The sequence below is a fragment of the Epinephelus lanceolatus genome, chromosome 9 (genome assembly GCF_041903045.1).
Source record: "Epinephelus lanceolatus isolate andai-2023 chromosome 9, ASM4190304v1, whole genome shotgun sequence".
Lineage (NCBI taxonomy): Eukaryota > Metazoa > Chordata > Actinopteri > Perciformes > Serranidae > Epinephelus > Epinephelus lanceolatus.
Window position 1 is genome coordinate 37,565,306 of NC_135742.1, and position 23,307 is coordinate 37,588,612.

The following is a 23,307-nucleotide window of genomic DNA, read 5'->3' on the forward strand; positions in this document are numbered from 1 at the left end:
GCAGGTGTAGAAACGATGTATCATCCTGTACTGTGTGACACAGGTGCTGGGGCTTTCTCAGGGCAGCGTAAGCGACATGCTGTCTCGGCCCAAACCCTGGAGCAAGCTGACCCAGAAAGGCAGGGAGCCCTTCATCCGCATGCAACTGTGGTTATTGGACCAGCTAGGCCAGAGCCTCAGCCAGCCCCCGAACCATGGCCATACTCTGGGTGAGACACACACACACACACACACACACACACACACACACACAGAATCACACCTCAGATGCTCTGATACCAAGATATTAAATTTAAGAATAGCAAAACTGTCGCAGTATTTCACTCTACATACAGAGGGACTTTTGCAATCGCTACATCGATGCAACAGGTTTACTCTTTTTTGTTATGTCTCCAACCTCTAGACAAAAGCCCAGTGACGGCCCAGTCCTCGCCCTCCCCGCCTCCCAGCCCAGCAGAGAGCCACCCAAGCCCACTGGTTGAGCCTGTCAGCCTCTCCCTGGAGAGCAGCAAGGAGAACCAGCAGCCTGAGAGCCTGGGGCTGGGGCTGCCCCCCCACCAAGAGGGAGGGAAATCCACTCCCAGCCTCATGGCCCTGCATCAACCCTCAAACCCACTGGGTATCCAGGAGCTGGTGGCCATGTCTTCAGAGCTAGACACCTACGCCATCACCAAGAAGGTCAAGGAGGTGCTAACAGACAACAACCTAGGTGGGTCTGGGTTCACACTGTGGGGTTACACTGACACTCCTTATGGATGCTGACACAAGTGCTACATATGCCATGTATGTTTGTTTCCCACAGGCCAGCGTCTTTTTGGGGAGACCATCCTGGGCCTGACTCAAGGCTCGGTGTCTGACCTGCTCTCCAGGCCAAAACCTTGGCATAAACTCAGCCTGAAAGGCAGGGAGCCATTTGTCCGCATGCAGCTGTGGCTCAATGATCCTCACAATGTAGACAAGCTGAGGGCCATGAAGAAGATGGAGAAGAAAGGTGGGGGCCCAGAATGTATACTGTAATATATATATTTGTATAAGTTTTAGAATTTGTTAATGTTTTACAATTCCCTCACACGATATCACTGTCTTCCCTCCAGCGTATCTGAAAAGGCGGTATGGGCTGCTGAGCACCGGCTCGGACAGTGACTCACCTAGCACTCGTTCTGAGTGTGTGAGTCCAGCCTTGGCCTCGCTGGACCTGTGCCCCTACAGCCAGGTGAAGAAGCCTCGGGTGGTGCTGGGAGCAGAGGAGAAGGAAGCCCTGAGGAAGGCTTACCTCCTGGAACCTTACCCTTCTCAGAACACCATCGAGATACTGGCCTCCCAGCTCAAACTCAAAACTAACACTGTCATCAACTGGTTCCACAACTACAGGCCAGTCCAAGATCTTTGTGACATTTGCTAATGGCTGCCTACTAAACATTTACTTTGATATGCAGCCAAATACCTAAAATGTTAATTTGAAAGGCTATGTTGAGTGTTTAAAATTTCTAATAGCAGTGTTTGTGTGCAGGTCAAGGATGCGACGGGAGGTGCTGATGGAGGGTCTGCCAGACAATGACACAGACGCTGAGCACCACAGCTACTCCCCCTCAGTGACGCGGAGCCCCCACTCTGACGGAGAGGAGAGGAGACTGCAGCAGCCCTCAGGACACATCCACTCCAGCCTTCCTCTTAGCGCCAACACCACACTGCCTCATGTCAAACAGGAGGTATTAGAAAGGGAAGATGACGGGGAGGAGGGAAGGGAGGGCTCCATGAAACAGTCGAGAGTTCAGTGTTTCTCCGCAGCAGTACAGTTACCGCAGTTGAAAAGCGAGCATGAGGACTCCATCACTGGCTGCCACGAACCCCACTTGGCTGGCCAGAGCCTGAGGCAGGAAGAGGGGATGAGTAGTCAGGCTCAGGGTCTCTACCCTGGCGCAGTCTCCATAGACGGTCCCCAGAGGACCAACCAGTCCAGGCACGAGGGGGAAGACTCCGGAAAGTCACCTGTTGACCCGGTCAGCTTCAAGGCTTCATCAGAGCCCTGCCGCAGCAGCCTGGAGGTCTCCCTCAACTCTCCCTCTGCTGCATCCTCTCCTGGCCTCATGATGTCAGTCTCCCCCGTTCCTTCCTCTTCTGCTCCCATATCACCCTCGCTGCCCAATCCGCCCTCGACGAGCACCAATCACAGCCTAGACCCTAACCAGCTCCCTCCCTTCCAAAGCCCCAAACTCAACAGAAGCACTCAGAGACGCAATGAGAAAATGGCCAACCTCAATAACATCATCCACAGGTTAGAGAGGGCAGCCAATCGAGAAGAAACACTGGAATGGGAGTTTTAAGTCCACTTTTACTTGTATCTAGTTCTAAAGACCCTCACGGCACACAGGAGAGTCTCAAATAGAAGCTTCTTGAAAACTTGGAAAGGAGCCTGGCTCCTGAAGGCCTGTCCTCTCAGACTGATAACTCATAGGAAACAGGAACGCAGAGCTAAACTTATGGCTGCATTCCCTACAAGAACTTAAAGAGTTGAAAAAAAATTTATAATTGTGTATTTGTTTTTTTTTTTTTGATAATGCATACTACTTTGAAATATATGTGACAGCACTAGCTGTTGTTTTACCTATTGGACTTGACATGAAGACTTTTGCAGCTATGGTGTCATAAAATGTACACTGAAGTTCTGTAGATTGCCACTGGGTGAGATTAAAAAAAGACCCCTGTCTTAAGCCATTTAAAGCACTATAACTATTTGAGAAGAGACATTGACCAAATTTGCTACTTTTTGAATAGCAATTTTTCAGATTTTGTCTGTAAGACTGGACAGTTTAAGTCAAGTAACATGAAATTCTATTACTGACTGAGGGATAGTCCTTTAAGACTCTAAATATTCAACATCTTGTATGTACTTAGTTTCTTGGTGATATGTTTTGAAATATTTGTAACTCACACGTATAAAATGTGGTTGTACATGTTGTAGAATTGTCTGCAATAGCCTTCTCTAAACCTGATGTAGCATGGTACTCACCTGACCCTGTTATCCTCTGTAGTTAGTCACCTGTGATTATACTTGAGTGAAAACAAGAGAAAAAAAAAGTTAAAACCCTGCAAAAAATACGAAAAAAGGAAACGTTGAATCTAACGAGTAGAGTACTTTTAGTGTTTTGTTTTCTTGTTTTCTTTGTATAATCCTTGAGGTTTACACTTTAGGGCCCTTGTGCTTTTGGTAGTAAGTGAAACATTCACTACACATGAGCACAGTTTACATGATTTCTTTCAGACTTACCTCTCTGACCCTCTAAGGCACTGGTTCTCAGACTGTAACAGGCCAAGACACAGGACACCTGGTTTACCTCAGATTATGTTGATGCACATCATGCTATGACCATGCGTTTCATTCTTACACATACACATGACCCACACTTATTTAGAAATCAAGGGAGGGAAAGTACTCTGTATCATGCCTCAGAGATCAAACATGACGCAGGTGGCGAGTTATAATGAACAAAATCTGTCTTTTACAAAGAATATGCTGCTGTTTGAAGTGATAGGGAGCTAATAGTTCCGTTACATGTGTGTTGTGATCCTCCACAGGTAACATCTGAGTGAGTGCACTTTCTCAGAATGGGTCATTTATTGTAGCTAGAATAATGATCAAACACCTCAACCTGTAAGCACTGACATGTTGTTTAGCTGGGCAGTTTGATATAAAAAGATTGATGTGAGCAACACTACAGTGCTGTGACTTGACCTTTCTGGGGGCTAAAGCTCAGAGTATTTGAGAGCATGATACAGTATGACCTCTCATCAACATGAAAACATCTGATCTGTAAGTACACAATATTCAAAGACACAAAAGGTTACAGGTATCCCCTCATATTATATTTGACCACTTGTGTATTGTGTCTGTAGAAGTTTCTTTGTCATGCTTGCAAGATGTTCTTTATGTATTTTGCCTCTATTTTATACTCAGAACAGTTAACTAGATATTCAATACCTCGTGTATGAACTACTTACAGCACTTAGATTTTGATAATTGTGAGGACTCAAGAAAATTTCAAATATCAACATTATCCTAACTTAGTGTCCACAAGTCTTTGCCTTTACTGTATCGTTGAAGTTGGTAGTAAACACTTGCACATGTCTACATAGTTCAGAGGACTTGGATTGTATTATGTAGAGATATATATTACACGATTACTAAAAAAAAAATAATATCTTACATTCTTGGAACAAAATGTGCTGATTATATTGACATAGAGTGTACAGATTTAATAAACCAAACCCATTCAAGCCAGTTCTGGTCTGGCAAGCTTGCCCACGTTTTAGACCTTCTCTCAGGGTAGTCTTGCTTTTTAAAGCTTTACTGAAACAGTTGCTCTCATCAGTGGTGGTGACTATGATAAACATTGTGTGGCGTAAAGAATGACTCTGTTAAATATTAAATGGACCTGTGGGAGTTGTGTGTATAAGGGAAATGCAATTTCCACAGAAAGTGGTGGTTTGTTGGAGAGCTGTTTTGTAATTCATTACATAGATGTGTCAAAGTACAGTGTAGATTGAAACTACCAGGATGAGGCTAATGGGTTGCATTTTGGAGCTCAGTAGACTTTGCTCTCTAAAATACCCTACTTTTGTTTTCTCTTGGAGCCACAGAAGATTTTTCTCTGGTTTTCGTACCACCATTTTTTTGTGCATAATATACTGTATGATTAGAAGTGGCATTTCTAATGTGGACATTTCATTGTCTTTCATGGTACATGGACATATGACTGAAAAAGAAATGTATTTACCCAGACCATTATCTCTTCATGTAAACCTCATCTCATTGTTTTGCATGCGAATTCATTCTGGTCTCATGATAAGGGATAGGACTGTGTTTTTGTGTTGTTCTTGCACAGGGACATTGAATCAGCACTTAAAGTCTTTTTACATTAGTGAAGTCCATGCATGGTGCAGCTGATAAATTTGGCTCTCACAAAGTCATCATGAATCCAGTCAAATCAGAACCCAATAACTTCCAGGTAAATATTTAAATCAAGATTATTTTGTGCCATATCATATGCCTCATGCATTATCCTCACAGGAGTAATGCCTTGTGGTAACATGTGATTTAAGAGGGATGTATGGCTTTTTGTAACCCAGTTCAGAAGAAAAGCAAAGCTTTTTGTAACAAGAGCCCTACACATTAGATGGTTTTATTTTGTAATTGACATTAGTCATTAAATAATAAGGCAACTGGTCAGCAAAACTGAAATGATTGTATTCAGAGTTGTTAAACAACATTGTACAACTCTGACACTGAGGGATGGTCACAAGGAAATGTTTTCATTTGAAAGTCAGCTGTGAGCCAATAAAGAGAAGTGTCCTGCAGGCTTAAATAACTGTCTGATGCCTCAAGTGTCAGGCTAGAAAATGTTAAAGAATGGAAAGGGTATGCCAAGCGTCTTGGAACTGAATTTGCATATGTAAGCCATCATTCAATACATAATTGTTTAAGATCCTGCTGTGTTGTGTTGTTATTTCTTTGTAGCGAGGAAGCATTACCCACAGTGCAGATGAATGCACAGAAATAAATGCAAACAAATAAAACGTAGGCTATGTAAAAAACAAACAAACAAAGAAAACAATAAGTATAGTATAGTCTGTATAGTCTCACTGTCTGTCACTGTCATGTGTACTGTATGAATCTAAAACAGCAATGTTTTAGAAATGACTAAATGTTTTAAATAGATAAGGACATGTAACACCCGCAGTGTTTGCTTCATTAGCAGGCACTAGATGATCCAAACACTTATCAGGCTGACTGAATCAGTATTACTCATGACCATTATAGTCAAATATTCGGGCAGTCCACCCCTGGCCCTGTGTTTACATGATCGTAGCGCATGGTGGTTCTCAGCCCCTCCCCCGCCCAGATCGTCCCTGTGACGCGATGACGTCACATGCCTACGTACGTTGTTGGGCTGGAGAATTCGCGGCGATGGCGACGACGGCTCGGTGCTGGAAAGGGACGCAGTGAAGCTGGCCTCGACTCGGATATGACTAATGCTTATTTGATCGAGGTATTTTTGCTGCTCAGTAATTGCACGGGCTTCGGATGAATCTTTGGCTCCTAACTTCTCATCACTCCTTTCACTGGTGAGTCCGCCGGTTGTGGTCGTTCCTCGGTGTGTTTTGACAGAGGCCTCCGTTTTGGGTTCCGCCCTCCATCTCATAACAACAAAAACAGTTGCAGAGCTGCGTTAGCTTAACCAGCTAATGTTAGCTAGCCAGCTTACTGGCTGGTCTGTGCCAAAGCTACTAATGGCATACATCGAGCGCTACAAGGTTGTAACACAACAGCATACTGTTTACTCGTAAATGTTAATGTCGGCTGCTTGCAATCTAAATATCCACGTTGGACTTAGCGTTAGCTTGCTAGCATTACTTTAACTATTTAACTATTGACGTTAGCTAGCTGCAGAATATCTAGCTTAACGCTAACGTTGCCCAGTGAGAAGGAGGAGAAGCAGTAATGTTGCCGTTAGCTAGCGAGTTACTTTTGTCTATTGACATGGCTAACGTTAATGTTAGTTATCTGACGAACCTGTTAGCATAAGTTGACTGACGATAACTAACGTTACAGACTTTAATCTGGCAGTAAATGTTTTCCCTATAGTCAACGGTATATTACAGAGCACTCGTTTAGCTATTATTCATCAAGACTAACGTTACAATTCAGAGGTGTTTGGATAATGTTTTAACTTATCTTAACTACCAAAACGCTAACGTTAACGTTAGCTAACTTGCAACAGCGCTCAACTGTTAGCTAACAATAGTTAAACGTTTTAATTGAGAAGTGTTAATATTAAGCTAATGGAATCCGTATTTTTTGCAGTCGCAAAGTTAGCCGACCTGTATGCTTTTGTTTTGAGTTAATCCCTTTTCGTGCCACTATTTTCAGTTTCGCTACCCAACCGCCAGTGTAACTAGTCGAGCAAACTGTGCAGTCAGTCAATGCAAATGATCGACTTCGTCGGTATTTCTGTTTGATACTTGTTAATATCAGTTTAGAGATTGAGGCTATTTGCTAGATTGCGTTGCAGCCTGTGATGCATGGTGGCCTGTCACGGGATAGCAGTAACGTTAAGGCTCTAAGGGGCTTAGCCTTCCCTGTGTGACTCTGAACTCAGAACCAGACTGAGCCGTAGCCACGGGTTATGAGCCCGCTGCGGTAAACAGAGCCCTGTGTGTGTGGCAGATATGCTTTATCAGGTAGCACCGGCAGTAAAGGCTGGACTTCTCAGTCAGTGATGTAATGACCTCCTCTGGCTGCTTCACACCACTCTCAACGACCAGGCGATGCTGAGGTCCTCGTTAGTGCTGTGTGATTGTTGTCATGTTTCTGTCCCTAGGCATCGTAAATGTTCCTGAGTGGTGTGCTGAGGTCCTGTGCTACTCATTCACTGACCTCAGATCAGATTTCAGTCTCTGCAAGAGTAGCTGACCCTTACAACTATTTGTGGGCCTGTATGCTGAGAGATCCCTAACAGGTTACCTGTTTTGAAAAGAGATGTTTGGCCATGTCACCTTAAGGATGGTCTCTGCAAAGATAGTTTGAAATTACCTGCACATAAAATGGTATCTATTCTTGGCGAATTACATTTTTCAGCTAATTTGACTGCACTGGTCAGGCTGTCAATAGTAGTGCTGTGAAGTGTTTGGATATGCCAAGTATGTGTGCTTGTTACACCAGCCATTTGAGCAGGTACCAACCATTGTTGGGTGGTTTAGTCACAAATAAACTTCTTTTACACTATTACATCTGACATGCCTTTTATTGACCTCAAAACATGGCAGCAGGTTTTTTTTAAACTCGATATCATGCGTGAATTGAGCGTTCTTGTTTATTTCTAAAGGTGACCATTACACGGTCAGTTCACGTGACTGAACAGTGTCTGTATGCTGGCTGAACTGTAGATTTAGTGCTTCAGGATCCAGCTGTTTTTTTCCATTCCACAACTGAGTTTAAGTGGTATCTCTGAGCTCACATGCAAGCCACTCTGACCACCAGTACAGCTATATTTGCAAGGGAATCAAAAGAGCTTCTGTAGCTTGAATGTCTCAGTGAAGAAGTCTGCTATTTGCTAGTTTGTAAGGAAAATCATTTGCTCATTATTCAGTTGCATGTTTGCCTTCATTTCCACAGATTTCCATGTCTTACTTGTGAGAGCTTCCAAACAGGATCATCAGGACTGCTCATTGTCTGTTACTGACTGTCCGTGGTAAGTCTAAAAGAATTTACATTATATGACTGTTTTTATTTGACATTATCAGCAGTCTGATGTTTGTTTAATTGTGACTGCCAGTACTTTTGTGCCCCTTTATTACATTTGACGCAACTGAGTATAAGCTTTACTGACAGCCCGAACCCTGCCATTGCTGGCCAAGCCTTCCCTTGTAGTGCAGTTTCATGTGAATTGATCTGCTATTGAATGTTTCGAACATGACTGCCCAACTAGTGGCTTCACATCTCTTGGTTGATCATGTGCTAAAATCGGTTTATTGCCTAGAGCCATTCCCTGAGAAAGGATTTACACATCCCTATTAGACTTGCACCGATTTATCGGCAGTGCTCGGAATCGGGCCAGTTTTCACGTGATCGGCCATGACCTGCGACGGCCAGTCAGTCTAAAATATGCCGATTTAAAACGCCAGTCAAATTTCTGCCCCACCGCATGATTGACATCCAGCAGCGCACACACACGCACATATGCAACTCACGGCTTGGGCGATGTGACGAAGTGAAACATGGGCAGCTTCTCACCTTAATCATTCACGCACACACATCAAAAGAGAGAATGTTGTTAATTGTCCGTGTTAAACTGAACTGCGGAGCTCTCACTGCTGCACTGTGCCGCTTGAAAGTGACGAGGTGTGTATCCGCGCACTTACTGGCGGGCGCGTCCTGAAGACCTGTGTGAATTTTCCACAGGAGATATTTTTACTTTTGTCTATTCAAGAAATTACCCACAAATGCAATACACCAAGAATTCTTATTTTATTTATCTCTGTTTTTATATATGTTTGCCTTTTTTACTTATTTATTTTAATACTGTACCTGAAGTTATTTTTGAGCAAAAAGGAAAATGTTTCTTAACCTGTGTCACTGTTTTTGTTTGTTTGTTTGTTTGAGATGATTATTGAAAAGCTGGTTTTATCTTGGTTAAAATGTTCTAATAAAGGAAAGATAGAAAATATTGCAATATCTTGTGTGCTGTAAAGTAGTTTGAAAAAAATGAACTTGGAATCAGCCAAAATCGGAATCGGCCATCCAAACACTCACGCCAGGATTAATGTCTTAGCGAGGTAACTTCAGGGTTAACCCTGGGTTTTCGGTCTCACGAAGCCAGTTCAGTTCTTATCGGGGTAGATCACCGTGGTAACTTACTCTGAACGGCTATCCTGCTCCGGAGCAGGGTAAGTTCAGGGTTGAATCTGATCCTATAAAAAGCACCACCCACTGGCCAATCAGCTGTTCGGAAAAAAATGACTCCGCTGACAGAAATGCAGCCCAGTCATGATGGGAAGTTTAATTAATTTGATTGATTTTGATTTGAAAGTTTATTTTGAACATTAAAAAAGAAAAGAAAGCAACAACAACAGACAATGAAAAGATTCTTCAAAAAGGAGTGGAAAGAAGTCAAAATTTCATCTCACCCCTTCATAAGAAAGAAACTGATCATTTGCGGACACTTAATATATTAGTGCCAACATTTTGTTTTGTTGGAGGAAATGATCCCTGTTAAAGATAATGGGCCTAATTGACAGCTTTGCTGCTGGAAATGTGGAAAGTAGCCTATATGTCTACACTTCATGGTGTTTGAGGGATTTTCCTTTTTGTTTTTTAAAGAGGGAGACTAGGTATATTTTTGCGCAGCTGTTAATTTCTAACACAGCTCAATATCAGGATGATTTTATTCAGACTATCAATTTGGTGTTGATATGATTTAATTGTGGCGTCAGCTTTAAGCTTTATTGTAGCATATATAACGTTATGACAAAGAAGACCAATTTATCAGACGCAATGATGTTAGACGATAATTGTAATACACGCAATTCATCTGCGCAGCATGGATTTCATGGGATTCAAGGGTGTGATCAGTGTCAGATGTGGTACTGTAGCTACTTGAACCAGTGATGAGTAATTTAACCTACACATAATTTTATTTGCTACCTTGTTTTATCTTGATTTTTCCCTCTCTCCTCCTGTTTCTTCTTTCCTGACTCATTTTTTTTTTCTTCTCTATCATGTGATTTCATTGATGTTTTGACAGGGGAATTTCTTTGATAAGTTTTTAGTGGCTTCTAACCTCTCCGGTACTTTTCTTTTTTTAATCTTGTAAATTTTATACTGTCTGTTTTTAACATTATGTGCAAATAATCTAAACTAAAAAAACATTATTCATCCCGTTATGCGTTGCCACACATGTTTCCTCCTCCTGCAGCTGCCACGGTGTTGGTCTTTTCTGTAATGTTGCTTTTCTTCTCCTCATATTTTAGTAGAATTAATCTCTGATCCTCACGAGAAATACTTTTTTCTCCCTCACATACGGTGCTCTGTGAGGACGCTCAGTGACGCTGCGCTTCTCTCATGATTGTGATTTGTCCGCTGCGTGCGCGTTCACAGCTCTTGATAAAGCAACACTGGGTTGAGTTACCGAGTTGATATCCAGCGTCGTGATACCGATTATCCTGATTGCCATTGTTAGGGTTAGTCAACCCAGGATAGGTCTGGGTAACCCAGGAAAGGTTGATCTCGCTTCGTGATACAGGCCCCAGCCTTTCCAGCATCTTGAAAATCTGTCCAGCAGAGTCACTGAAAATTAGCACAGAGAAGGGTGCTAGTCCAGTCGGGTACAAATTTTATCCAGAGTAGGTACAGTAATCTGTTTGATGAAACTCAAAATTTGCTCTTTTGGAAAAAATGGTGAGGCATTTGACAACACTGGAATTACTTTGTTTAGATGATAAACATGCATTTTAGGGGGGCATGTGATGCCTTTATTTGAGAGAATACAGTAGAGAAACCACAGGAAATGAGTAGTGAGAGACATGGGGAATGACTTGCAACAAAGGTCCCTGGCTGGAATTGAATTGGGGGTGTTGCAGTTTGAGGTCTGTTTAGGTCAGATAAACATGTATTCACATTGTAGGAACCTAACCTTATTCCCGAGTGATGATGTTAACTTTAAAATCAACTAATTGGAAATTTCATTTCTATTTTCAGGTAACTGTCTGTCCAAGAGTGTCCTTTAACACTTTTCATGACATAAACCTACTGAATTGAATTTTAAAACCAGTCATTAATAGTGCTGCCCTCTAAAAATAAGCTGTGTTGCAAGAAAATATTATTTTACAGTGCCCTTAACTGACTTGAAATCAGTGCTGATATTGACACAGAATAGCCAATATAGTATTTTGATCATGAATTCTGTTTCTGTAAATGTTGCTCCATATTTTCCAATAATGATCCCAGAAGTCCTGGCTTCACAATGGCTCAGGCTGGAGGAGAAAAAAGTCTTTATGAATAAATCTTAATTTGAAAAGTCTGGGCAACCTGAGTGTAACTTGTGATCAGACCAAATATAAGAGGATGATGGCTGCTTTCATTTTGTGTGCTGCATATAATGTAATATTTACACGTTTTCTGTCAGAATAACTTGTCAACATCCTCTGTTCTTGTACAGACTGGTCCAGGCCGGAGTTCCTTGTTGGGTGACCCACACTCCTTCACAGGGGCCATGGTAAAGTACCGTCCTTCATGCATGCTTCTGACAGTAACTGCTGTGTGTCCGGTGGCCTTTGCACATTCTGCAGGATCGGAAACTCTCCATTGATTTTTTTAGTTTCAACTCTCAGCTCTGTTTATCAGGAAGCAGACAGTTAAATCAGCTGCAGCAGTGTCAGAGGTTCTCCAAGACTACTGTCTAAGTGGGCCAGCTTTTGGTTTTCACTGCACTGTAAATTTGTGTTGTATTCTTGCATTGTGACATAACCACTGAATCGGATGTGTTGCCTGCTGCATGTTTGTGTGAGTTTTTGCGTTCCTGGCATGCTGCTGTGTGGCAGCTGCCCCCTGGCTGGCCTCAGCACGCTGCTCCTCCAGCCATGACGACTGTGTGTATCAACTCTGCCCATGCTGAGCCAGCATCCCGCAGGATGTGCTGCCGCTGTCCGTTCTCTGCCGTCGCTTTCGACCACCTTAATCTTTCTGTGCACAGTGTTTGGACTAAACTCTGCTCCTTACCAAACACAGTCCATAGATTTTTGTCGATCTCTTGTCAGCACAAGGCCTGACTTTTTTCCACCAGTTTGCCTTTGAGAAAAAATCCCTGACTCTGCTTTGTAAATCCATGCCTCACATTCCATACTGATAGGCATCCTCTGTGAAATATGTTGCATAAGTCTACTGTGACCTCAAACATTTGGGCCCTTATGATAGCCTGCTGATGAAAACTGCCTGTAAAGAAAAAAAAATGAACATAATTTGATTTTGCCAATGAAAAATTGTAGTTAGACTCTTCCTTCTCTTCAGGGACTTGTGTAAATGAATGACCATATCTATATCTAGTTTTAGAGCCTTTTGGCTTTTGTTATTAAAACCATGGCTTGTTACACAAGGGGTAATTATAGTAAATTAGCCTGGGTTGCACATTACAGTGTGGGTGGGAAGGAGAAAACAGCCATGCAGGCAGCACAAATGTTGCACTGTCAAGTTGATTTTAAATCAGTTGTCAGTCACAACGGGTTGTGACACTTCTGCCATTGGTAAGAATAGTGTAAAAAAATAAACAATCAATCAGTCAAAGCTGGTAAAATCTAGGCAAAGCAAAGTGGAAGAATAACACTCCTTTCAAGTATGAGTTTTTAGTCACACTAAGATTTTGCAAAGACCAGGGATCCTGCAAGGTCACTTTTTTCAAGACTAGATTTATTTTGAGAATATTTTCTGCCCTGCTCCTGGTGGAAAATATTACCTTAAACTCCCTTTAAGAAATATAACATATTAAAAGTTTCTTACCTATAGAGAGGCTCAAGATAAAAGCCGTCATTTGTCAACAGTATTCTTGCCCATTCAGCATTAATATAATCTGTAAAGATTTTGGAACATTTTAGATTTTGTAGCCTCAACTCACCACCAGCCTCTGGTGGTTAGCTGCACTAATTTAGTGGGAGAGGCGAGTCGTTTCAAAAACTAACATTTCTCAATAAAATAAGTTTCAGTCGGTGAATTAGATTAATGCAGAATTAAACATGGACCCTTGTTCACTCCACAACTTCACCAGTTTCTCCTCCTTTTCATCAGTACCAGAGAACTGAGACTCCCCACTGTCCCCTTCATGATTACTATCTACTTGGTTTGCTGCTTCTTCTTGTTTCTGGAGAGAGTACAGCTATTGGTTTTTGATAATGTTCACATCATTGAACTTCAGTATTTGAATGAGCTATATGAGACATTCAGCTCAGACTGTGTTTTATGACCACCTTACACTAGGGGTGTGCAATATGGACAAAAAATAATATCTCGATATTTTGGGGGATTTTGACGATAACGTTAATTTGACGATATTCTTTTAAATATGTGTTTTTAACAGCCTGAGTTACAGCTCATTAGTTGTTTCTCATGGATGATATTAATGGAAAAATGTTCTTAACATTTCTTGCTGCTTTTTTACCTGCTCGCTTTCTTTGACTCTGGTGACGGCTTTTTGTAGCATCAGTTCCGGGTCCATTTGCAACTGTTCAGATAGGCGTTTGTCCTGCAGATTCACCACAAGCCTGTCCCTCACCATCTCATCATGTAGAGCCCCGTAACCACAGTGCTCCGCCAGGCAGTGCAGCGCCTGAACCTTTCCACGGGGAGACATCAAACTGTGCCATGTTGCCGCTCCGTTCAGCTAACTGTGGCTAGGCTAGGTAGCCCCGTAGATGGTCTTCCAGTACTGCGAACTTTCCCGACCTAAAACTAGACACTTTTGCGTGTCGCTATATGCAGTCTAAGTCACTAGTACTGTCGCTCGTGTCTGACTTTACTTCTAACACCATGTTCAGGTATTTATTGGTATAACTGCAAACCACTCATGAACCACGCAGGCTTCAGGTACTTGAGCAACCCTTTAATTGTTCCCCTGCAACACAATACAGCATAACCTTAGTTCCCACCTGACAGGCTGGGACCTATCTCTGCAGTTGACCTACATCTTCCGAAGCTGCTGGAGCATCTGTGGGCGGTGTTGCCATGTTGTCTCGATAATGTTTGTTTAGCAGCAGGCTAACCTGCCGGGAAGGTGCCAGTGAGAGATCATGTGACCACCTAGGCGTACTGCTGCGTGCTGCTGCACGCAAGTTATGTAACTCTTGTTCAGTGAATGTGTGGGGTTTCAACCTGGTTTCAACGTGTGTTTTCAGTTGTTTTTATATTATCGTTAACAATATATATCGCCCACCCCTACCTTACACTAAACGATCGAGATCACAGGAGCGTGCTCCAACTTAGGTAAAACTCTTGTGATTTTACTCCGACATTGGAAATTTGTCTGCAGCCGTGAAATTGCATGAAAAGTCATTTAGTATAAGGCTGGCATTAGTGGTCAAAGCTGTAAATGTATGTGTCAGTGTACATGAGGGTGTGACAGGAGCAGAGTGATGTAGAAATTCACACTCAGCCAGCCCTCCCTGGACAAATTTTGTAAAAGCCATATTAAAGCAAAGAAAATATGTGACTGAAAGAAGGTTGTGGTTGTTAAAGTTGATACCAGCTCAGTAAAGCATTAACAGGCTTTTTGTCTACAGGAGGAGGAGGGGCAGCAGAGCTTGGAGTGCATCCAGGCCAATCAGATCTTCCCCAAGAAGTCCCCCGTTCTGGAAGAGGAAAACATGCAGGTGAGGAAGCTGCTGCCCTCACCACTTATATTGTGCTGTAAAAAAACTCAGTTAACCTGACAGCTATGTGTAAATATGTGGGCAAGTCTCTTCTCTGTAATCAGTTGCACAATCCCTGTGTCACCTGTGATGTTGGTTTCAGTTTGACCAGTCTCAGATGCAAAGTCCCAAAAGTCAAGTGATATGAGAAAAAAAATCAGTGTTGTTCAGTACTGCAAATGCTAATGTTTTGCAGCCCACTGAAAATGGCCAGTTTGCGCACAAGGCCTTTTTATTGTGTAATAGGAATGTTAAAAAAATCCCACTTGTAAAGGTGGTAAAGTTCCTGGGTTCCAGAAAAAGTTAATTGGCTGGTTATAGAAAAAAAGGTTGTTGCTGTGGAAAAGAGGTGTAAAGTTTACACTTTAAAACCTCAGATTTACCTGCAAGAGTGACTTGTTATGTATACGCTTTGCTTGACTGCTGTAGTAAAAACACATTGGTACGACTTGCAAAAATAGTCATGGTGACCATAGGGGCAAGTGTGACAGAGCCAGGCTTTCTTTGCCTTAGCTGACTTGGCAAACCCTAAAGGCCCAGACACACCAAACTGACATCAGAGAGCTAGCATCAACGAAAGCTGACTGTTGTGTTGCCTCACGTCACCTGTGTCTTGGCCAAAAAGTTGCACATGAACACACTGCAAAGACTACAGCTGACACTCAATCAGCACATGTTCTGCACCTCTGTGAGAGGAGATAACCCTACACCAGCAGACAGTGGTAGTCTGTGTACGTCATTCAAAAAAGGGAAACCAGAAGACTGCTTTGAAGCCCGTTAGCAAACAGTATTTGTTTTCATTCAGGTTTTCTTAGTCAAAGAAAAAAATCTGCTTATCCTGCCTGCTGGGTGCTAATGTTATAACAGGAAAATTACCCTCTAACAGATGTGCTGCTTGGTTGGGAAACAGTGGCAAATAGAGTGTCAAATATGTGGCATTCCTGGACTTTACCCTTGTTGGGAAGAAAAGTGTTACAGCATATTGCTGTTGTTTCCACCCTTATTTGAAAAGTATTATTTTTAGGGCTGACCCCAAAAATTTGAAGCTTCGAAGCTTCGTTCGATGGCACGGGATTCGATTGTGGAAAAAAAAAATTGAATATTCAGCCTTTTTTTCTCCCGTTATTTTGGGCGACATTGAACGCAACACCATCTCCAACAAGGAAATAGAAAGCCCGACGTGCAATGAATGGAGACCTATTATCCTGCTTGTACACAGACAACTAAATTCTTTCAACAATGTGACTCAAAATAATGATACAATAGATTTTATTGATGTAAAATAATATGCTGATGGTGACATTTTCCACCAGTCCGCTGCGCTCTGAGTCTGGTGTCAGTGACACATGCTGCTCTGAGTCGCGCATCTGTCTGCTTGCGCTGCAGTGCGCTCCGAGGGTTTTAATTTTTAGTGTTAAATCAAAAGTTAAACACTACTTATCAGCAACCAGAAGTATTTTTTCATTTGTGAATATTTTTATCTTAATTCTAGGGTTGGTTGCAGTGGTGAGGTGAGGTGAGTGTGGTTGTCGACGGTCCTGCACCGCTGTCAGTTGTTGAGTTGAAACACCATGCCCCCTTAGAAGACAGCGAGTGCTTATAACTGGTTTTACTCTCGTTTATGGCATGCGTCTGTGGTGTTTCCCCATGGGCGGGGCTCAGCCACCCACAGGATTTCAGCAAAGAGAAGGAGAGACAGATTGTGGAGAGTTGGAGAGTTGACAATGTTGTGTGTGAAAGCTTTACAAGTAAAAACACCAGCCGATGTGAAGAAATTATTGGATAAGGCTATATATAGATCAATATAGCCAATTGCAATCAGTTAAAAAAATTGATCGGCCGTTACCGATCATTGAGATCAGATTGGGATATCCCTAGTAGTGTATGCAACCTGCAATTTTATAGAAAAATTGTTTTAGAGCCAGTGTGGGCAAATGGCCAGAGAACACTACAAACATATTTAGTAGTTCAGTGAGAACAACACCAACCTTGCAAATGAAATTAAAGAATATATTTGTTCAGATTTTCTGCATGACCAGCTGAATTCATATTGGTTCCTGTAGCAACACAATGCATACAGTAAGCGTTATTTTAACTGTACTGCTTCGATTGGTGGCAATAGTAGTGTAACACTTCAGCTCAACAAGTTTTCATATATAGTGTGTTCCCTCAGCTGAGAATCTGTATGGCTCATATATTGACTTTTGACTATAGATTGACACAGTTTGCAAAGGAGTCTCAAGCCGATTTCAATCTCAGACTCAGATTTAAAACTGGTCTGGACTGGGTTAGCTGTGCAGCATAAGATACCATGGCGACATGGCCGGGTAAAAAGAGAACCACCTTCATAAAATGAAAAAAAACCCCAAAACAAACAAAAAAAAAACTTCCGGCTTTAGACTCAACACACCTCGCAATCCTACTGAGCTCGCTCCGTGGTACACTTCTCATATCTAGTGAAACAAGTGATCGTACTACAGCCCTCTGTGTAACATATCATCATCACCGGTGATCTATGTGGTTCTGCAGTTTGTTTGAAATGTTTTATCTCCTGCTGTTGCTAGGTGCCCTTTCCTGAGCTGCACGGGGAGTTCACAGAGTATGTGGGGAGAGCAGAGGATGCCATCATTGCAATGTCCAACTACCGCCTACACATCAAGTTCAAAGAGTCTGTTGTCAACGTAAGTATCTTTGAAAGTGTGTGATGAGCGTCAAGGTCAGATACGATTAGAGAATGTCTCTCACACAGCTCAAAATAACTGAAGAATTAACTGCTTTGTCTCTACTTGAGGCTGTGTGAATGTGTGTATTAATGTTTTGTGAATGGACAGAGTCGAGGCCATTGTGCCAGCACTGTGGTGACCAGGCCATTCAGAGCTGATCTGCACTGGCAGCAGTGCCGCGTGACTCTTCATCACCTCTGTTTCTACACTCGCCTGCCCGCCCCGCTTTCTCTCTGCACTTGCTGTTGCCTTGGTTGCAGTGGTTCCACAGGGGATGCATAACAGTGGCACCCTCTCTCTCTGTGTCTCTCTCTGTCTGTCTCTCTTTTCACCCTCACCATGTTAAGAAAGATGGTTTAGTCCTGTTACCCAATTGTGGTCACTCTTTCAAAAAAACCTTCCTCATTTGCAAACATGTTCACCTAACTGAGTTCTTTTATTTTAAACTGTTCTTTATACTCTTACAGCGAGACTGGCTCCATTTAAATTTAGAAACCTATGACTTATGACTGAGACTTGGTACAACCCAGAGGCACACTGCACATGTACATACGTACACATATATATAAATTTGAACTATATGTTCTATATTGCGCACATAAGCGTTGCACAGGGTAGTGGTACTGAAAACAGCCCACTTTCCTTTTTCTACGTTGTCATATTATGTGTACTATCTCTCATAAGCTGTTTACATGCAAGTTTTTATTAATTCACAAATTAAATATTTGCCATAGTTTGACCAGGACTCTAAACGCCTTAGGAAAAGCACATGGTATGTTCAGATCACCAAGCTGCTCTGCTGCTGACGTGAGAGCAGAAAAGTTGTGCAATGACAAATCATGTGCTACAAGGAAAGCTTTTTGCTGTTTCACTTCCCTCTCTTGAAAACTATCATCATCTATGGATAACCAACAATGAATTGATCCTACCAACAGGTATTGTCTGTGTTAGGGTTGGGTAACCCTCTTCAGCCCAACAACCAGTGATTGCTGTTGATTGGACTGTTTTGTTGGTTCCTGACTTTTTATGGGATTTGTTGACAGTTAAAAAAAGTCACTGTAATGTCTTTGCACATTGTTAATTTATGTACTTCAGAGTAAGGTATTGAAAAGGTTTCATTTCTATTAGGGGCTTAAATCACTAGTTTCATTAAGATACATAACAAAACAGCACGGTTGAATTTCAACCTGCATGCGTGTATTTTCAGCCTAACGTTGTTGAAACAGGGCAGTTAATGTTGCTGTGTTGCTGCAAGAAGTTAGCAGAGTGAGGTGCCTATCCAAGCAGGTGTGTCGTGTTTCCTATTATTTCCTAGTATTTTATTTCATAACGGTGATGTTTACCAATGGCATGTGCTTTGCCTGTTGACCTTAATTTTTTAAAATCCAAAATACTGCAACATAGCTGATTTATTCCTGAGTAAATAGCATTATTCTCATCATCTGCTTGCCATCATCTGGCTGATGCTGTTTGACGGTGACTCAGAATTTCAAAATAAAGGCATATCCCAAAGATGGTGATATGGATCAATGTTTTCACTTTGCATCAATTATATTGGATCATTGATCACTGAATTAATACATCGATCAAGATTGATGGAACGCTACACCCCTAGTTTCTATATGTGTACCTAAACTCAGGTATGGTGTCAGCAGTTAGAGCCCTACTGATAGCTTCCGAATTTCATTTTGGTTTCTATTTTGCCTCAGTTACTTTGTATTGTTTGAAACTGGAACATGGACCAAATCCCCAATGTTGGCATTCCCTCTAAACTGATCCATATAATTAGATGTCATTCTTTAGTTAATCAAATAAAAAAGATATGTTTAGGATTTATACAGTGGCTCTGATGATAGCATTCATCTGATTGTTTAATATTTCTGTTCACTCCCTGTCACGTGTCGCCGGGGTTAATTGGACCTTAATGAGCCTCCAGTTTTTGGTGCACACATTGCCTCTCTGTTCTCACATCAGACGGAGCCAAAGTTCTTTTCACACATGTTTGGAAGGGCTGACAAGGCATCTGCATCACATGCCAGAGTTGTCAGAGCTCACAGATCAGGGGTGGGAGGTGCTACAAGGGAGCGAGAGGCTGTTAACAAGCAGCCTAGGAATTTTGATGATGGCCAGATTAGGGATGTAGATTAGAGGGCAGGAATTACGTTGTGGCAGCAGGATGCTCGAACATCCGGAATGTGCTGCGATTGCAGCCCTACACGGTCCGAAAATAGTTCCAAATCAACATGCATCACTTTCATTATTGTTCTCTCTGTTTTGTTTTGGATAGAGTTGTTGTTGTGAGGTGTCAGTAAGTACCAGCAGAGCTGCACGGCTTGGAGTGGTTGACTTGAGTGTTTAATTTGTGTGTGCCTGTCTGTTAACCGGCTGGTAACTAGAGGAGTAGAATCCTGCTTGTTTATCCTGTTTAACACCAGGTGTTGGATCAAATATGGCCATAATCAACCCAAGAAAATCTTGGTCAACTGAAATTCTACCTACTCTTCAACCAATCAGTTGGTGAAAGGGGGAAAAATATCTGCATGTTATCTCTAGATGAATTAAAACACTCTACCTGGCAGTGATGTGTGTCCACCAAAGTATTTTTTTCATGAAGCTAGTGAATTTTAAAAAATCTTTGCAGTGGGAGCGCCATTAATTTACACTATGTTACAAACACCAGCAGTGTGAGAAGGTGCTGAGTGTCTGTTTTTTTCTGGTCACCAAAAGTTGAAAAATGTTCAACTTTCGGTAAAACGCTGCACTCGTCACTTTCACATCTTGCCCAGCCATCCAATCACAGTGGAGAAGCGGACCACTGTCACATCCTACAAGAACAACCAACAACAACAATGAAGAAGTTAATACCGAACCCACATAGACCAGTGGGTCAGTATGCTCTCCCCATGTACCTCAGCCTTCCCTTCATCCAGAGCAAGGGCCAGAGCAAGTACTCTACTCTGTGCCGACATTTTTACCTATTGTGTATCATAGCAACTAGACACAACTAAAGCATCTGAGATGAAAAAGAACACTTCACCCTCAAAGCGTTCTAGTGCTCCCAGCCAGGAGCTTTCAGAAGAGGGTCTGCTGTTTTGAGTTGGAAAAAACCACTTTGGTGGACACGCGGTCTCATGAAAGTAACACCAGTGATTGTCTGATAAATGAGACTTTGGTCGAACTAGACCATACCGACCAACAAATCGAACAACCGATCAGTACATGTTGGCCCTAGGATTAAAGTAAATGTGATGGAAAAAAAATGTTAAGGAAGAATCCATCCACATTAAACAGGCAAGCTGCCCATGTTTTGCTGCAGCTTTTACACCAACACAATCTCCCATCAGGCAGTAACCCTGTCATTGTACTCATGTATTTGGAGCTTGACCTGCTGATGACTGGCTGTTGATCGTGCATGGCTCTGGACTGTGTGTGAACAGCAGCTTGAGCCACATCTTTTATGAAAGCCCACTGCACTGCTGAACAGTGCTCTTAGCTAATTAACAGAGCTTAGTCAAAAGCAGCATAGGTATTTCCCTGCTGTATTCAAAGTATGGTCTTAAGTCATAAGCACATAGCAGTTCTGTACTTTGGATGGTATTTGCCTATAAAAGATAAGACTGCAGCTCTGGGCCAAAAGGGAAATGCAGATACAGGTTCTTCTGGATCCAGTTTTGAGTGTTTTTTTTTTTTTGCTCCTGCACTCAAAGTTAAGAAGATTATGTATAATAACAGAGCTCAGGGAGACGTGATGTGATGTGAAAAATTAATGGAAACGCACCTGGACAAGTAATCTGTGTGACTTGTGTATTTTTAGCACCGTGTGGCTGAGTGGTGGTTTGGTTTATACAATTAAATATTTTAATTAAACATGATGTTGCTGCAATTGTGACTGATTCTTGGCATGAAGGCGTTTTACTGTGTTGACCACACATTTGCTAAAGCAATGATCAGTTGCAGTCTACCACACTACTTTTACTGACTGCATGTGTTCTGTTGGTACAGTTTTGATATACTCGATGAGCTAGTTAACATTTCCATCAAAGTGTGACTGGGTATAGAGTTGATGTTCCCTCTCTTTGCTCCGCAGGTTCCTCTTCAGCTCATAGAAAACGTGGAGTGTCGGGATATGTTCCAGCTTCATGTCACCTGTAAAGACTGTAAAGTTGTCAGGTATGACCAGCGATACATTCCTGCAACCTAAAGTCATTCTAGCTGTTACCTGCTATGTGTTAAAGGTACAGGAAACATGTTGTAGAATTACGTTTATATATAGGAATACATACGATGTTCTGTTAAAAGCCTTTGAAGTGACAGAAAGCATCAATCACCAGTGTTTATTCTGACTTGATTGCTATTATCTGGAAGGATAAAGCCATGCGGCTTAGGTTGCTATGGCATCACTTAAACATGGTACACACTATAAAGTAACAGAGGAATCCTACAGCCATAAACTGTGCTTGACCAAGATGAGGCCAGAATGATTTGAACAGCGCAGCTTCACCAAGTTCAGCCCACCAAGAAACAAAATGAGGTGCTGAACAAAGATGGAGTATTAATACACCTGAGCAGTAGACTGACCTTATTCTCACATACATCTAAAGATTCAACAACCCCAAAAATGACAAAACAGGCTTTTACCATATTCGCAACAGAAGGACGGAAGGACAACTTAACAAGTTATAGAAGCTGTTAAATACATTTTTTGCCCAGTGACTCTAACAGAAAAATATGTTTAGGTAAAAAATGATATCACTGCCTTTTCACAATCAATTCAGAAAAAAACCTGTTGCTCAGCCTCACAAAATTTAAACAATAAAGCTGCAGCAATGCCACTAAACTGTTAACCAGCTCAGGTTGTTGTATCCTGCTTTAATGTGTGCTGCTCACAAATATCCTTTTTCCCTGTCCTTTAAAATTTTGTTCAGAGGTTGCGTCAGACATTCTTATTTACTGCCATTTTGATAGACATTGTCGCAAAAATTCCAGCATAATCTATTACCCGTCATTTTTCAGTTTTTAAAATGACAAAAAGACATATTTGTTAGCATTTCATTTGTATTATTTAATTTATTTTTTTAATAAGTGACTAAGTGATGAATACTCTAATTTCCTGACTTGGAGAAAGAAAGCGGCAGAGCGTTGTTTTGGTACTTGTATTGTTGCGGCTCTACAGCCCTGTGTAAAAGGGCACAGAGAGAAAAGATGAACAGAGACAGCGATGGTGCAGAGAAACTTTGGACACTCAGCTGCCGTGACATTTTGCAATGGTATGTAGCGAAATAGCTCAACAATGTGATGGCTATGCAAGTGAGATCAAAGACAAGACTAGACAATAGCTAAAAAATATGCACACGCCCCCACCTGGACAGGGATGTGAATAACTTAAAGTTATGGTAGAGCGGCCTCAGTGTTCTGATCTGTCAATGTTAAAAAAAAATTCAGTCTGTGACGGAAAATATTTGGTTAATGCAACCTCTGATAATCTCTGTGGAAGATTCATTGTGTAAAATCTGACAAGAGAACAGGTTTATTGTAGTTGTCCTTCACTTTTCAACACTGCTCAGAAGTTGGGAAGCCATTTTTTGTTAAGTAATTAGAGTTGTCAAATTAGTGCCAGTCACACATCAAAGGTTTT

At 41.8% G+C, this 23,307-nt stretch overlaps 2 protein-coding genes across 7 annotated transcripts in view; both read left to right on the plus strand.

The window, feature by feature from the left end:
* Positions 1-5,483, plus strand: part of cux2b (cut-like homeobox 2b) — a 96,007-nt gene extending 90,524 nt beyond the window's left edge. For all 5 annotated transcript variants that reach the window (XM_078170935.1, XM_033620034.2, XM_078170937.1 and 2 more), the window contains exons 18-22: positions 44-209; positions 404-709; positions 803-991; positions 1,095-1,371; positions 1,511-5,483. In XM_078170935.1, coding sequence (XP_078027061.1) covers positions 44-209; positions 404-709; positions 803-991; positions 1,095-1,371; positions 1,511-2,324 — 1,752 coding nt within the window. In that variant the 3' untranslated portion in view covers positions 2,325-5,483. The remainder of the gene's footprint in view (positions 1-43; positions 210-403; positions 710-802; positions 992-1,094; positions 1,372-1,510) is intronic.
* Positions 5,484-5,939: 456 nt separating this feature from the next.
* The window catches only part of mtmr3 (myotubularin related protein 3), a 31,750-nt gene continuing 14,382 nt past the window's right edge, over positions 5,940-23,307 (plus strand). For both annotated transcript variants that reach the window (XM_033619873.2, XM_033619870.2), the window contains exons 1-6: positions 5,940-6,123; positions 8,174-8,249; positions 11,715-11,771; positions 14,821-14,910; positions 17,514-17,630; positions 21,760-21,842. In XM_033619873.2, the coding sequence (XP_033475764.2) occupies positions 11,769-11,771; positions 14,821-14,910; positions 17,514-17,630; positions 21,760-21,842 (293 nt within the window). In that variant the 5' untranslated portion in view covers positions 5,940-6,123; positions 8,174-8,249; positions 11,715-11,768. The remainder of the gene's footprint in view (positions 6,124-8,173; positions 8,250-11,714; positions 11,772-14,820; positions 14,911-17,513; positions 17,631-21,759; positions 21,843-23,307) is intronic.